At 32.9% G+C, this 13,565-nt stretch overlaps 1 protein-coding gene across 30 annotated transcripts in view; it reads left to right on the top strand.

Moving 5' to 3' along the window:
* The window catches only part of NRXN3 (neurexin 3), a 2,067,316-nt gene extending 2,054,431 nt beyond the window's left edge, over positions 1-12,885 (top strand). For 12 of the 30 annotated variants that reach the window (XM_051977495.1, XM_051977488.1, XM_051977487.1 and 9 more), the window contains one exon: positions 10,071-12,885. In XM_051977495.1, coding sequence (XP_051833455.1) covers positions 10,071-10,372 — 302 coding nt within the window. In that variant the 3' untranslated portion in view covers positions 10,373-12,885. Of the gene's footprint in view, positions 1-976; positions 1,672-9,443 lie in introns of all 30 variants that reach the window. The other 18 variants (XM_051977476.1, XM_051977474.1, XM_051977477.1 and 15 more) reach the window with 3 other exon arrangements.
* The last annotated feature ends 680 nt before the right edge of the window (positions 12,886-13,565 follow it).

The raw sequence follows: 13,565 nt of genomic DNA, 5'->3' as shown, positions 1-13,565 counted from the left end.
GTTTTTGTTTTTTAAGTAAATCCAAAAACATTTTTTTAAAGAAAAGGCAATATTCATTTTTTTATTTTGGTAACACCAAAAATAACAACAACAAAGGGGAATCAATGAGCCAGAAAAAAAAAAAAGAAATGAAAGTGTCCCTTGACTGCTCTGTCTGTTCCTCTTCAATGTATGCATCTGGTTGTTCATCTCTGAAAGTGTGTGGAATATTTTTTTCTTTAAAAAAATCATTATTTTCTCCCTTCTTGTTTGGGAATCAAGTGCTTTTTATATTATGATTATTCTTATATCTATCTATATATATCAATGTATTTCTTTTCAATTGTTAGATATCTATCTTTAGATTTGGTTTTGTCCAAAATCTGAGAACAACAAAAAGTTATGAATTGTTTTCTGCAATTTTTCCCCACTCCCTCTTCAAATGTGGAGCAACTTCAACTGCAGTATCCTCACATCCATATTAGAATGATTATTCATTACTTTTGAAAATGGAGTAGGGGAGGGAGAGAGGGGACATTGAAAATATTTATTTACTAAGTTTGACTGGTAGCTTCTCAACTGAAGCAACCAGAGATGCAGGATTTGAGGCTTTTTAGTTTTGATTTTTCACTTGTTAAATATCCTCCATCCTCAAGATTTCAAGATGGAGAAGGTCTGTGTGGCTGCTGGTGAAGTTGTTCCAATATGAATGCCTAAGATTAGTTTTCTTGTTTTTGTTTTTAACCTTTTGATCATAATTATTAGTATTATTATTTTATGTATTTTTGCTATTTTTAGTAGGAAAAAAGTTGAACTGTTTTTATCATTTGAGAATCTTTAATGAAACTGTAATGATTTTTGGGGGTAACTTGCATGTTGAAGAAGTTGCAGCTTAGGGTTTGTGAGACTGTCAATGTTAGAGTTCTGTTCTTTATTTTTGGTGATGGGCATGTATAGGCTCATTTGTTTTTGTATATTGCCCATCCCTTCCTTACAGCCAGAAGCTCTAATGCAGCTAGATCACTTCGTACCGCCCTTACATGGACATGGCGACTCACTTACACATTTACTCCTATCATCTTCATCTCCTGTGTAGTACACTCATAGATACGACCCTCCCCTTTAGGCATCTTTTCTTCCCATAACCCCCTCCTCCTTTCTTTAGCATTGTTAAAATTTATGTGCTGTCATCCATTCCTTAAACAAGTGAATAAAAATCTAAAACTTATGTTGCAAAAAAGAAAATGTTTAAAATATATATATATCTAAGCAAAAATGCAAAAATTCATTCAAAAACTTTAAAGATTTTTTTCAAAACAAGCGCAAATTATAAATTTAAATGTATAGGATTTTTTTTTAAATCATTGCAATCTGAAATATCTTAAATGAAAAATTGACACCAAAAAAACAAAACAAAACCCCAAAGTAAAAATTTGTTTCAAGTGCAGATTTTTTTTTCTTTCATGTTATGTGGTGTGGATGTATGTGTTGTTGCCTCCCTGTATCATCCTCTGTCGTAAATAATTATTATATTTCAAAAAATAAACATTTTGCTAAAAAGTTTTTAAGAAATGACAACAAAAAAGCAAGTTACAAGAATGTGGCAATTCTACTTGTCCAAGAACATTCTTACACAACTTTCTTTTGTAAATTTTTCTTTCATGCCAAAAAACATGCGGGCAATTTGTTGATGTAAGTTGACTATGAATTAATGTGGTATGCTTTTTTCTGGTTTTTTTTCACAATTATTTTTGTATACTTTGAAATGAATTTTTTCAGTTTGTTTTTTTTTTCCCAAAGCATAGTTTATTTGAATTTTACTTTCATCCCTTTCCCCTAGTAAAGTGAATGACTTTATTATTAGTGTTATTTTCTTCCCTTACCCCCAAGCTTTGTTGGCTCTGAGTGTTATTTTCTATTATGTTATTTTACAATTATATTGTTTGCTTAATTTGAGTCTTTTATTTTAATGTTTGCTGCTACTTTGTGTTGAATTGCTTCTTTTAAAAATGTAAATTTTGCTCTTGGTCAGAATGGGTGGGCTTCTTTCTCTCCAATGAAAAGTCAGCCTCCTAGTCTATTTCATTCTCCTATCAATTTCTGAGCCTCAGAAAAAGTTAGTCTTCTTAGTGGGATGTTGATATTTATGGTTGCATATGGGGGAAAATGAGTAAAATTGCCTCTAATAGTTATCAGTCAATGAAACCATTTCCCCATCTTTTCTATCACATGTTTATTTAATTTCTTTGGAAGCACTTTTAAGGAAATCATTCCACTACTGCCTTTACTAAGCAGTGGTCATAAAGGTACTCTCAAATGATTATGGGTGAATTTAGTTTTCTCTGATACACTAGTACTTTCATGACTTTGCCACTCCCACTTGTTTGCAAAATCAGTCTGAGACCCAGATGACTTCAAAGAATGTAGTCTTAGGTGAATTCAATGTATCAAGAGAATTTTTTTATTAATTATTTTTCTCAAGGATTGAACCTGGGAATCCTTGAGGAAAATCTTAATTCCTTTATGAAAGAGCATCATGCAAGAAAACATTCTTTTCCAGTTATCTGTACTTTAAAGGTTTCAAGTAAAAAAATTCCAAGTACCCCGTTTTAGTGGTTTCTTTAGGTTAACTAAGTAGATCATCTGTTCTGTGTTACTGATTGTTAAAGAAGAAACAAAAGATATATAGATAGCACAGTTAACTTTCCTTGATTAAACCAATTTTATTCTTTTTGACTATTTTTAATATATTTATTTAATCAAAACTATCTTACCAAGCATTTCAATAAAATGGAATGCTGGATACTGGCAAAATATCAGTTTTAACTCATAAATTGGGTAACATGAAGTTGTTTTTTCTCCCTCTGATTCTTGTTTGCCACAAAGAAAAATACTGTGAATTTTACAGAAAAAAGCTTCTTAAATATCATTTTACCTTTCTAGACTCCTTTTTAGTGTTTTGAATTCCTACTGTGGCTTTTTTTATACTTAAAGAAGATTACTTCAACATTTCCATAAGAGAAAAATTCTGTTCACTTTGCTACAAAATCCTAGTTATCTACTTTAAGCTACTTGGCTATGCCTCATCAATACTTTTATTGTAATCCTGTATCTTTTAGAAAAGTCACAACAAAAGAGATTTATTATTTTTGTCACTGCCTCGTATTAATAAAATTGGGCTGTGGTGATATAGAGAAAGCAGAAATTTTAAGTATTTTTGAGTCACAAAAAGAGAATCATCTTATTAAGTACTATATAATATAGCATTTCCTAAAATATTATATGATGTGACATAAACATCATTCAAATAAGCCATTTGTCCTAATCTTCATTTTGAGAATTAGCCTAAGAGATCAAAATTGTAGGTTTTTATTGTCAACCTTTGCTTAGGAGAAAGGGCAAACAAATGCAACAACTAATTCTTATTGCCTCTCCAGCCCCACTCACCTAACCTATTTTACTGTCCAGTCATTTTAGGTACATCGAGATGAAAAGTTATCAGTTCTTTGGACCACTGACCTTTTGCTTTTTTTTTTTTTTTAAAGAATCTAATCCTTTTTTTTTTTTTTAAATTATCTCCTCATTTACTCTAATTCTCTTTGATCACTTTTAATAAGCTCAAGTGGGACAGATAATGGATCATTAGAGGTTTCACATAATTATATGTAGTATGAATATCCCTCTACCTCACAAAGGATGAACTTGAGTTTGATGTTATGGCATCGTAGATTTTGAATCAGAAGGGAATGAATGGATATATCACTGAATATAATGCCTTTATTTTACAGATAAATTAACAAAATCTAGAGAGATTAAATTATTTGCCTAGCCTCACACAACTAATAATAATAATAATTTGAACACAGGTCTTCCTGATTTTAAATCCTGTGTTCTATCCACCAGTCCTCTGTACCACATTTATTGGTCTTCCTAAAACAATTTTTATTGTATTTTTGAACCCCAAACTCAGTGAGGAAAAGGGTATTTCCTTCTCTGGCAAGGCAATTCCAAGCAGAAGGGAGATTTATTCCATGGGCAACATATGAATGAGAGATCAGTGGAAAACAAATACGCATGCATGAAGTGAAATAAAATTGACCTGATATTTTAGAAAGCAACTGTGCTACAAATATGGTAGAGGGAAGAAAACACAGAGTTGTCACCATCAGAATTTTCAAAATCATTACCTTTCAAGAATCTTTTCTTTTGAAGTTTAGTGGGATGGCACAAAAATAAACATGTGCTCATTGTTATTTTCCTTTCAATTGTTGGATTTGTGGTGACCTCTTCAATTCAAGTAACCTTAGTGAGACAATAAACTCAAATTACAAGAAAAACACAAACCTATAATTTTTTGTAGTGGCTGGCCCTCTATATTTCTGATTACTGACAAAATTCTCACAATTCGAAGAGTTCTATTAAATTTTTAACACACTATGTTTTACAATGGCAGAGAGCCCTTTTCTGGATATCAGTCCTAGAGGCATGAATTATATATCTATAAATACACTCATAAAGCAAAAATCAGGACAACCTTCAAGGCTAAAATAGACCTTTTTTATCCCCAGTGATCTTTAGAGTTAAAAGAAAAGCACAAACCTGACAAAAAAGTATATATGCCAGATTTAAAATGCTAACTTAAAAAAAATACATATAGTTCTTGTTTGGGGCACAAGAGAAATCCTAGGATGCTATAGAAGATTAGTGTTTTTATGGATTATAGATTTGAATTATGGCATCTGCAATCATTTAGTATTTTAAGCTATTTGTTTTATATCTTTCACAAGTCTACCTAGTTCATTGATCATTGGATCCATATGTGAAAAATAATTATTTTTCCATCACCTGCCACCAACTTTAATTGGAAAGGAGAGAGAATGGATAAGAAGGGAGAAAATATCATATATAGAGAGAGATACATGTTTGTATCTTCAACAATGAACTAAGGAATTATTAGAGTAGGAGGCAACAGGAAAGAAGGTCCTTGATAACCCAATGATTTAAGCTACTGTGAACATTCATCATTCTTGTCAAATAGAAACTAAATACTATCATACTTTATTTACAGCCATGTCCCACTTAATGCTGTTCTATCTCTAAACATGTTATATCTCTAACCACACTAGAAATGAAATCTGTCTCAATTTTCATTTCAAATAACCACCATCAACCTTTAATTTGATTTCCTTTAAATCTCTTTTTCTCTAACATTAAAATTTCAGTGTAAGAGAACTATGAAGGCTTTTATTTGATTTAATTCAATGGATTTTTTTAAAAAACATGGAATATTAATGAAACTTTGAAGATACAAAGGCAAAAAAAAAAAATTCCTTGTGGTCCAGGAGATTATATCATACTAATTAATTCATTTCCTAAATTAAAATCCAAGAGAGTTAATTCTTAAATATTGAACAGGGAGGCATAATTTTTATCTTTATTAGTGTTACAGGGAATAAACAAAATTACAACCAAAATTTGAAGTCAATCTCCATGGCATCTATTGTTTAAAAACTAAAGTAACACATCACATTTAGTGAAATAACGATCACTACGTTTAGGAAACAAAACAAACCTTCAGTTTAGCATTGTTGTAAACTGACATTCTCTTACTTTTAATTCTTTTGGCCAAAAACTAGTGACCATTTCTTAGAGTGAAAAATGATCCAGAACTTAGAAGTAGTTAATGACAGTGTAAGTGTAATATGTGGGTTAAAGGAAGAGAATGGAGCTTTTCTCAGGATTATAGATATAAATTAAAAAGACACTTCAGCAGCATATAATGGACTATAAGGGAAAAAAATAGCCAACAAACTTATAATTTCAATTGAATATCATGGATCATAGACTAAAGACATGGATGAATAATATTCTCTATTATGGATATAATAGAGAATTATATCATGGATATTTTAATTTTAATCTCACTTAAAGAAACATCTGCAATGTATTGAAAACACACACACATACAGACTTACACCTTCTTTTGAAATTTCTATTCAATATTGAACAGACAGATTACTTTGACTTGCATATTAAAATAGTTCATTTTCTTCCTGATCTATAAAACTTCTCAGCCAATGCTACACATGCATTCTTGTTTTTGTTTTTTTTTTTTAATAGCACTGAGAACCACAAATTTTCTATAGAAATATATATTTAATTACAAAAGAAAGCTAATGATTCTGAGTAAATACTAGAAACCAATACATTCTGTAATCCTTAGTTGTATTAAGGTAGTGGAAAACTAGCCTAGAGGTATGTTAACTAAAAATTAAAATGAATGATAAGAAATCACTAAGATATGACCCCACATAGATTAATCACTTATTCGCTTCTTCTTTCTGTCCTCCCTTTTCTAAGAACAACCCTCTTTTCACCCATCTAACCTCCCAATCTAGCGTTTTTTACCCCTTTATCTACATGGGAAAACAGAAAAGTTCATTCATAGTTTACTTTTCAGAGTAGAGGGTTAGCTTCCCTTTAGGGATACAAACTCTATATACCATTTGTACAAGTAGCAGAAATGTGTAAATTATGCATCAAAAACTCACAAGACACATGAATTATATATGTCATCAATGTAAAGAATAACCACTACCCAAAGTGAAGCTTGCCTGAAGTTTGAGCAAATTCGCAAAGCTTGTTCAATAATTTCCAAAGCCTATTTGCTGGTTTAGATCCAGAGTTCAGGGTTTGGGTTAAAATGTTATCCTGTGATTCTCAAGGTGGTTCCTGATTAGTGGGAATTGTTATTGCATGGCTGGAAGTCAAGAGATATAAATAAACCATACAAAAGTCAATATGCATAGGATTTTCCAAAAATCTTAGTGCCATTTTAAGGTATTAATGTAGTTTCACATTTAGACCTCACAACAGATCTATAAAGTAGGTACTATAAACATAATTGCCCCCATTTGTATAATTGTTCCCTTAAAATTCATATGATACAAGTCAAGGCCTTCAAATAATTCTTAGTATGTTTATACAAGAGGATGCATGTAGTTAAATAAGGTAAGTAAGAGGATAAAGGATTGAGAAGAGAAAAATGTATACACTAAAGACCCATTTGATAGATGAGATGACAGAGGTTCAAAGAGTTAAATAGCTTCCTATGATCACACTATTTCTGATTCTCAGGAGATGGATTCTAACACAGTTCTCTTCTGATTCCAAATCCATCATGCATTCTACTAAGTTATGCCACCCTGAGCCTGCTGAGATGACCCAATATCTATCAAAAAATTCAAAGCTAAATACAAAACCCACAGCTTGATGAGAGCATATAGGAATGCCCTTCCTTGAAATCTCTAAAGTCTGTTCAATTCTGATCCAGTTCTGTTGGCATAGAAGTATCTTGAATATTGGGATAGAGTTAAAAAGTTAGGGTTTCCAGTTCTATATATTCCCTATAATTCTAGTTTGAAGATTAGACTCTCCAAGAAGATCCTTCTAAAAGTGAGATGGATCATTTTTGAATGATTCTCAGATTTTCTGGCCTGAATTGAAGTCTTCTCTACTAAAAACATATGAACCAGGGCCTGGAGTTTGCTTCACCTAAAATTATGTTGGGTTAATGGATACCAATGATTATATAATTTAATTGCTATTTAAATTGACTAGCCTTCATATCATGGCAATTAAATTTCCTCTTTTGGGATGCAGGACATTATTTCACCCCTTGATTTTTATTCTCTAGGGCACAGCTAAGAGCTGAGACTGGTGCATGTATACCACCAGAAAGTCCAATCAAAATGACCATAATGTAGAATTGAAATTTTGAAAGAATTTCCTGAATTTAATTATTAAGATCCTAATATATACAAAGAACCACAATAGACACTGGGGATACAAAAAAAAAAAAAAAAAAAAAAAAAAACAATACTTCCTGACCAAGAAGCTGATCAGAAGATACTGGAATGAATGAGCTATGGAGATGCAAAAGGATTTCACAGTTTATATGAGCTGTACACCTATCTGTTAAGCTTAAATGTACTATATGTAGTAAGGTACATTAAAGAGAAAATTTTGATTCCTTCCTAAAAAGGCAAAAAAAAAAAATCTTTAAATCCAAGGTAGAAGGAAAATAACAACTAATACATATTTATTATGTTCCTATTGTGTGCAGAACTCTGTTATTTAAAATACTCTTCTTTCAAATTCTAAAATCTTCAGTTTCCAATAGACCCCAAATGAAATGCACTAGGTATTTTTTTTAAAAGAATGAAAAATGCAATAAATCACTTACCTAGCATGGTAAATAAAGAAGAGTATATATTTATCTAGCAAAAGCAGAAAATGTTGCTATTTGATAGCTGATTTGTGGAATTTCAAGGAAAAAATTTACATGATACTAATCAGGGCCTTCAATTATTTCCAATTATATCTATGCAAGAGGATGCATTTAATTAAATAAAGTAAATTAGAAGATAAAATGTCTAAGAGAGGAAAATGGATATATTAAAGAACCATTCTATGCATGGTTCTAATAACCATTATGTATTGGGAACATAGACTCAGATGTGGAAAAGCATATGGTATATTGGACAAAGGACTATTTGAGGCTCGGATCATTTCCTGGATAGTTTCAGTTCTTTATTTACTAGCCATGACTTTGTACAGAAGGAAATGTGGTACAGTGGAAAGAACTGAGAATTTGGAGTAAGAGGATATGAAACAGAAAACTAGCTCTATCACTTACAACTTAAGTAACCTTGAAAATGCTACTTCAGCTCTCTGAGTTTTGATTTCCTCATCTGTTAAATGAGTTGAACAAGATAACCTTGGAGATCCATTTGATTTCTAATCTATGATTCTGAGTTCCTTCTCTAGTTTGAGCCTTACTTTCTCCATCTGTGAAATAGGGTTAATAAATCCTTCCCTGCTTATCTTACAGGATCCCATGTTGTTCAAATAGCATTTTGTATATGATCACATTTTGTAAATTGTAAGGCAATTTCCAGCTATAGGGCAGTATTGTCATCTTTGCAATATTAAGTGAGGGAGGAGAAAAAAGTAAGGAAAAAGGATTTAAAAAAGGAAGCAGAATACTTCAAAAAATTTTAATAGATGATATAGCCACATGAGAGAACTTTTTGGAAAAACTGACATCTTTAAGATCTGTAAACCCCTGTTGATCTCCAGCAGATGTTCATAAGACTATAATTGATCAGGTTACCATCTCATCTATACATAGAAATGTACTTTTGAATTCCAAGTAGTTGTTTGAGAGTATCTTCAAAGGCTATCTTCTCTTTTCCCCAAGGGATTTCAAGTTAATGTTTTCAAGAGGCTTTTGGAGGCTATAAAAATGCTTGCGATGACTTAATAGCTCAGGGGAAGGATCAGTGACATTTCTTTATACCATAGATTCCTGCCACCCATTTAGGCTAAATTCACTGACAGTAAGGATAGACTATATTTGCCAATGTACTAATGCTTTGTTTTTGTTTTTCTTTCCATCTCAGGAGGTGAATTAGTTATCCCTCTACTTGTAGAAGACCCTTTAAATCCCCCTCCTATTGCTACTCGTGCACCTTTCATTACACTTCCCCCTACCTTTCGCCCCCTCCTCACCATTATTGAGACCACCAAAGATTCCCTGTCCATGACCTCTGAGGCGGGGTTACCTTGCTTGTCGGACCAAGGCAGCGATGGTTGTGATGATGATGGCTTGGTGATATCTGGGTATGGCTCAGGGGAAACCTTTGACTCTAACCTGCCCCCTACTGATGATGAAGATTTTTACACCACCTTCTCCTTGGTAACAGATAAGAGTCTTTCCACTTCAGTCTTCGAAGGTGGCTACAAAGCACATGCGCCCAAGTGGGAATCCAAGAACTTTAGACCTAACAAAGTCTCCGAAACTGGTAGGACTACTACTACCACATCTTTGTCCCCTGAGCTGATCCGCTCCACGGCTTCCTCCTCGTCTGGGATGGTGCCCAAATTGCCAGCAGGCAAAATGAATAACCGTGAGCTCAAACCCCAGCCTGATATAGTGTTGCTTCCGTTGCCCACTGCCTATGAGCTAGACAGCACAAAGCTGAAGAGCCCACTAATTACTTCCCCCATGTTCCGTAATGTGCCCACAGCAAACCCCACAGAGCCAGGAATCAGACGGGTTCCGGGGGCCTCAGAGGTGATCCGGGAGTCGAGCAGTACAACAGGAATGGTCGTCGGCATTGTGGCTGCTGCCGCCCTCTGCATCTTGATCCTCCTATATGCCATGTACAAGTACAGGAACAGGGACGAGGGGTCCTATCAGGTGGATGAGACGCGGAACTACATCAGCAACTCTGCCCAGAGCAACGGCATGCTCGTCAAGGAGAAGCAGCAAAGCTCAAAGAGTGGCCATAAGAAACAGAAAAACAAGGACAAAGAGTATTATGTGTAAAATTAAAAAAAAATAAAAATAAAAAAGAATTAAAAACAGAATTATTTATATATAAATATATAAATACTTAAAAAAAAAAAACACAAGATTTAACAGCTATAAGAACTGTTATACCTATAATGAGATTGGGAGCTACAGTTGGTGGGAAAAAAAAAAAAAACAATACACACAAAGATATATATGTGTATATATATATATATTTATTTTCAGACATGGCTGTTATGTATCAGTCATGACCTGGAGACAGAGAAGTCTGCCCTACTGTATCATAAAGCATACTTAGCGCTCTGGAGCAGACAGATAGCTCCACCACTTTAGCTGGACATTGAAGTTTCCATCTCTTTTGTGGACCTTTGGACAAAAGGTAGAAGATTTCATGGCTTACTTGTTTCATAACTCCAAGTGAGTCCCTAATGATGTTTGTGACCCTTGACTGTATCAATGATTTTTCAGTTTTATTATTTTAAAAAAAAAGGAGAAAAAAATTAAAAAAAAATAACAACAACAACAACAACAGCAAACTGATCTGGCCCCAGCCAGTATGTGTGTAACTATTCGAAATCTGAGGGCAAAAAAGTGGCTTTTGGGTTTTTTGTTTATTTTTTGAGACTAAGACTGGACATGAGTTGACAAGAAAAAAATTCAGAAAAAAAGTGAGAGACTATTGCCATATATGAACTCAAAAACTATACATGGTGTTCACTCTACATATCAGGTTGTGGTGTGTCTAAAACCAATCAATTGTTTGTTTTCAGTGAGAAGCTTTGCTGGAAATGCAGCAAATACATGAGATGGTGATGATGTGAGGTATAAAGCAGGTACCCTAGGATCTGACTCCAGTATTTGCAGACCAAACTCTTTGAACAGACGGGTTTAGGTCTGGTTTCATCAGGGCTATTGGCTTTATTGACAATACTGTTCAAATGCATTAGCACAGTCAAATTGTGGTAAAGGGGGAAAAGGTCAGCTGTTGGGAGCTGAAATAACCCACAAACTAAAATGAGCCTTTCCTGGGGAAGTGGGGGGGAGGGAGCCTGGTTCCATGAATGATTGCAATGCATGCAAAAATAAAAAGAAAAGAAAAATTCTAAAAAAATCAATTAATCAAAACAGACAATATGGGAGTTCAACTTGTGACAGAATAACAAAAGGTCATACAAGCCAAACACATCATGAAAGAGTACAAAATGCAGTTTTTTTTCCAACATGTTTTTCATATGTAATTTTAATTTTGTAGCTTGACACAAATAACTCTGTCCTTCCATTTGCCCATTCTCCCCACCCTCTCTTTTATAAAAATAAATGAATGAATGAATGAATAAAGCTGCTGTGACACACACAAAGGAATTTAATAGTATAATATATATATAAATATATATACAGATATATTTCTCATGGTATGTTTGATGGGACGACTGGAATGGAAAATCTGTTAAAAGTCTTTAAGTAGAATGAGAATGTTGTTTTAAAAAGAAAATAACAAAACAACAAAAAAGTAAACCTTAAAAATGTGAAGATGGTGTGAGTTTTAGTTTTGTCACAGTCACCTGTGTCAAAAGAAAAAAAAAAATCTCAGATTCTGTTTACATCTTTCTGCTAATTTTTTTTTGCTTGTGTAATTTCTTAGATTAGACACTTATGTACATACTGCTTTACAGTTTAATTGTTCTTTTTGTTTCTACCTGTTTCTTAATTTTGTTTTTTGTTTTTTGAAAGGGGGTAACTTAATGTATAGAAAAAATAAAATTGGTTGTGTGGCCATGGCTATTACATACAAAAAGCAAGATAACACAAATACAACAACATACAATGACAAAAACGAAATGAAGACTGGAATATCAGAAATATAAATTTTCTTTGTGTACAGATGAAAACCAATCAGCTGTTTAGATTTAGAAATCTATTCTTGCTGGTGTTTGTAAGTTGCATGAATATTTGACTTTGAAGAAATATCCAGGAACAACAATAAAAAAAGTATTCTAAAATGAAGATAGTTTTCCCTAATGTATATGGAAAGAGGTGTGTTCCTGGTTATCTGATCCTTTCGATGTAAGTGTTTGGGAATTCTTTTGGATTTTTTTTGTTTAAGATTTTTAAAAGAAAGGTTAAAAATGTATGAAAGCACAGTTTTAAGCAACTTTAAATGGCCCAACCTATATGAAATTGATTATATCTCGATGTCTGTAAAAGATTGCTGTTCTTGGAGTCTTGGTGTCTTGTGAAATGATTTTCCTACTTTCTTTTCCATTTTTTTTTCCTTTTTGAGTAAACACAATCTTTGTTCTGTTCTTTTTTGTGTAAGTTTCTATTTGGACAATTTTTTTGGAAACATGTGCATCCTGTATGTGGGCTTCTACCATATCCCTGTTTTATGGACAGAACCTTAAAGAATTTATTTTATGTTGTTGTGATGTTACTGCTTTATTTTTCTTTTTCCTTTTCCTCCTTTCTTTTTTTTTCATATTTGCATTTTTGTTCAAGGATATGCTTAGCAATAAAATGTTCTTCCCAAAGCCCTGGAAGTGAATGTATTTTTATTTCAAAAAATTAGATGGGGGAAGGGGGAGAAGAACTTGCAAAAGGGGAAGGATGAAAGATGAAAAAATGTTCAAAAGCATTCATGAACATGATGCCAAATAATCTTATCAGTCACTAGCTACTTACATAAATTTACTAAAAGTAGATTAATTGTGGTGAAAAATAATAATTATCCATCAGTTGAAACATTGCAGTCTAGACAGCTAGATGACAGAGTAGTAGAAGAAAGAGTGAGCATTTCATTATAAATACAGAAGGGAAAAGTTATAATTCCCGAATAGCTTCTCGAAGAATATGAAAAAAAAATATGAATTCCTTTTAATGAACAGAGACGACACCCAGCTGCTGTTAAACAATAATAAAGTCTTTCTAGGTATGAGGAATGATACACTTAAACTGTATTATTGGGAAGCAGATTTTTCTGGTTAATTAAGAGAACTGAAGTGATTAACACACCATGATTCTATTTTATCTTGAGGAATCTTAGGAAATGGTATCTCTCAACTGCCCATGGATGAGAAAGGTTTAAAGAATTATATTGCAGTGTTCCTAGAAAAAGCAACCTGAATTCAAATCCAGTCTTTGTCACATGTCATCTATGTTCCTGGAATAAAGTTATTTCACTTCTCTGGATTTAATTTCCCCACCTATAAAA

The sequence above is a fragment of the Antechinus flavipes genome, chromosome 2, assembly GCF_016432865.1.
Source record: "Antechinus flavipes isolate AdamAnt ecotype Samford, QLD, Australia chromosome 2, AdamAnt_v2, whole genome shotgun sequence".
Classification (NCBI taxonomy): Eukaryota; Metazoa; Chordata; class Mammalia; order Dasyuromorphia; family Dasyuridae; genus Antechinus; species Antechinus flavipes.
The sequence above is the reverse complement of the archived record's forward strand: the minus strand, read 5'-3'. Positions and strand labels throughout refer to the sequence as shown.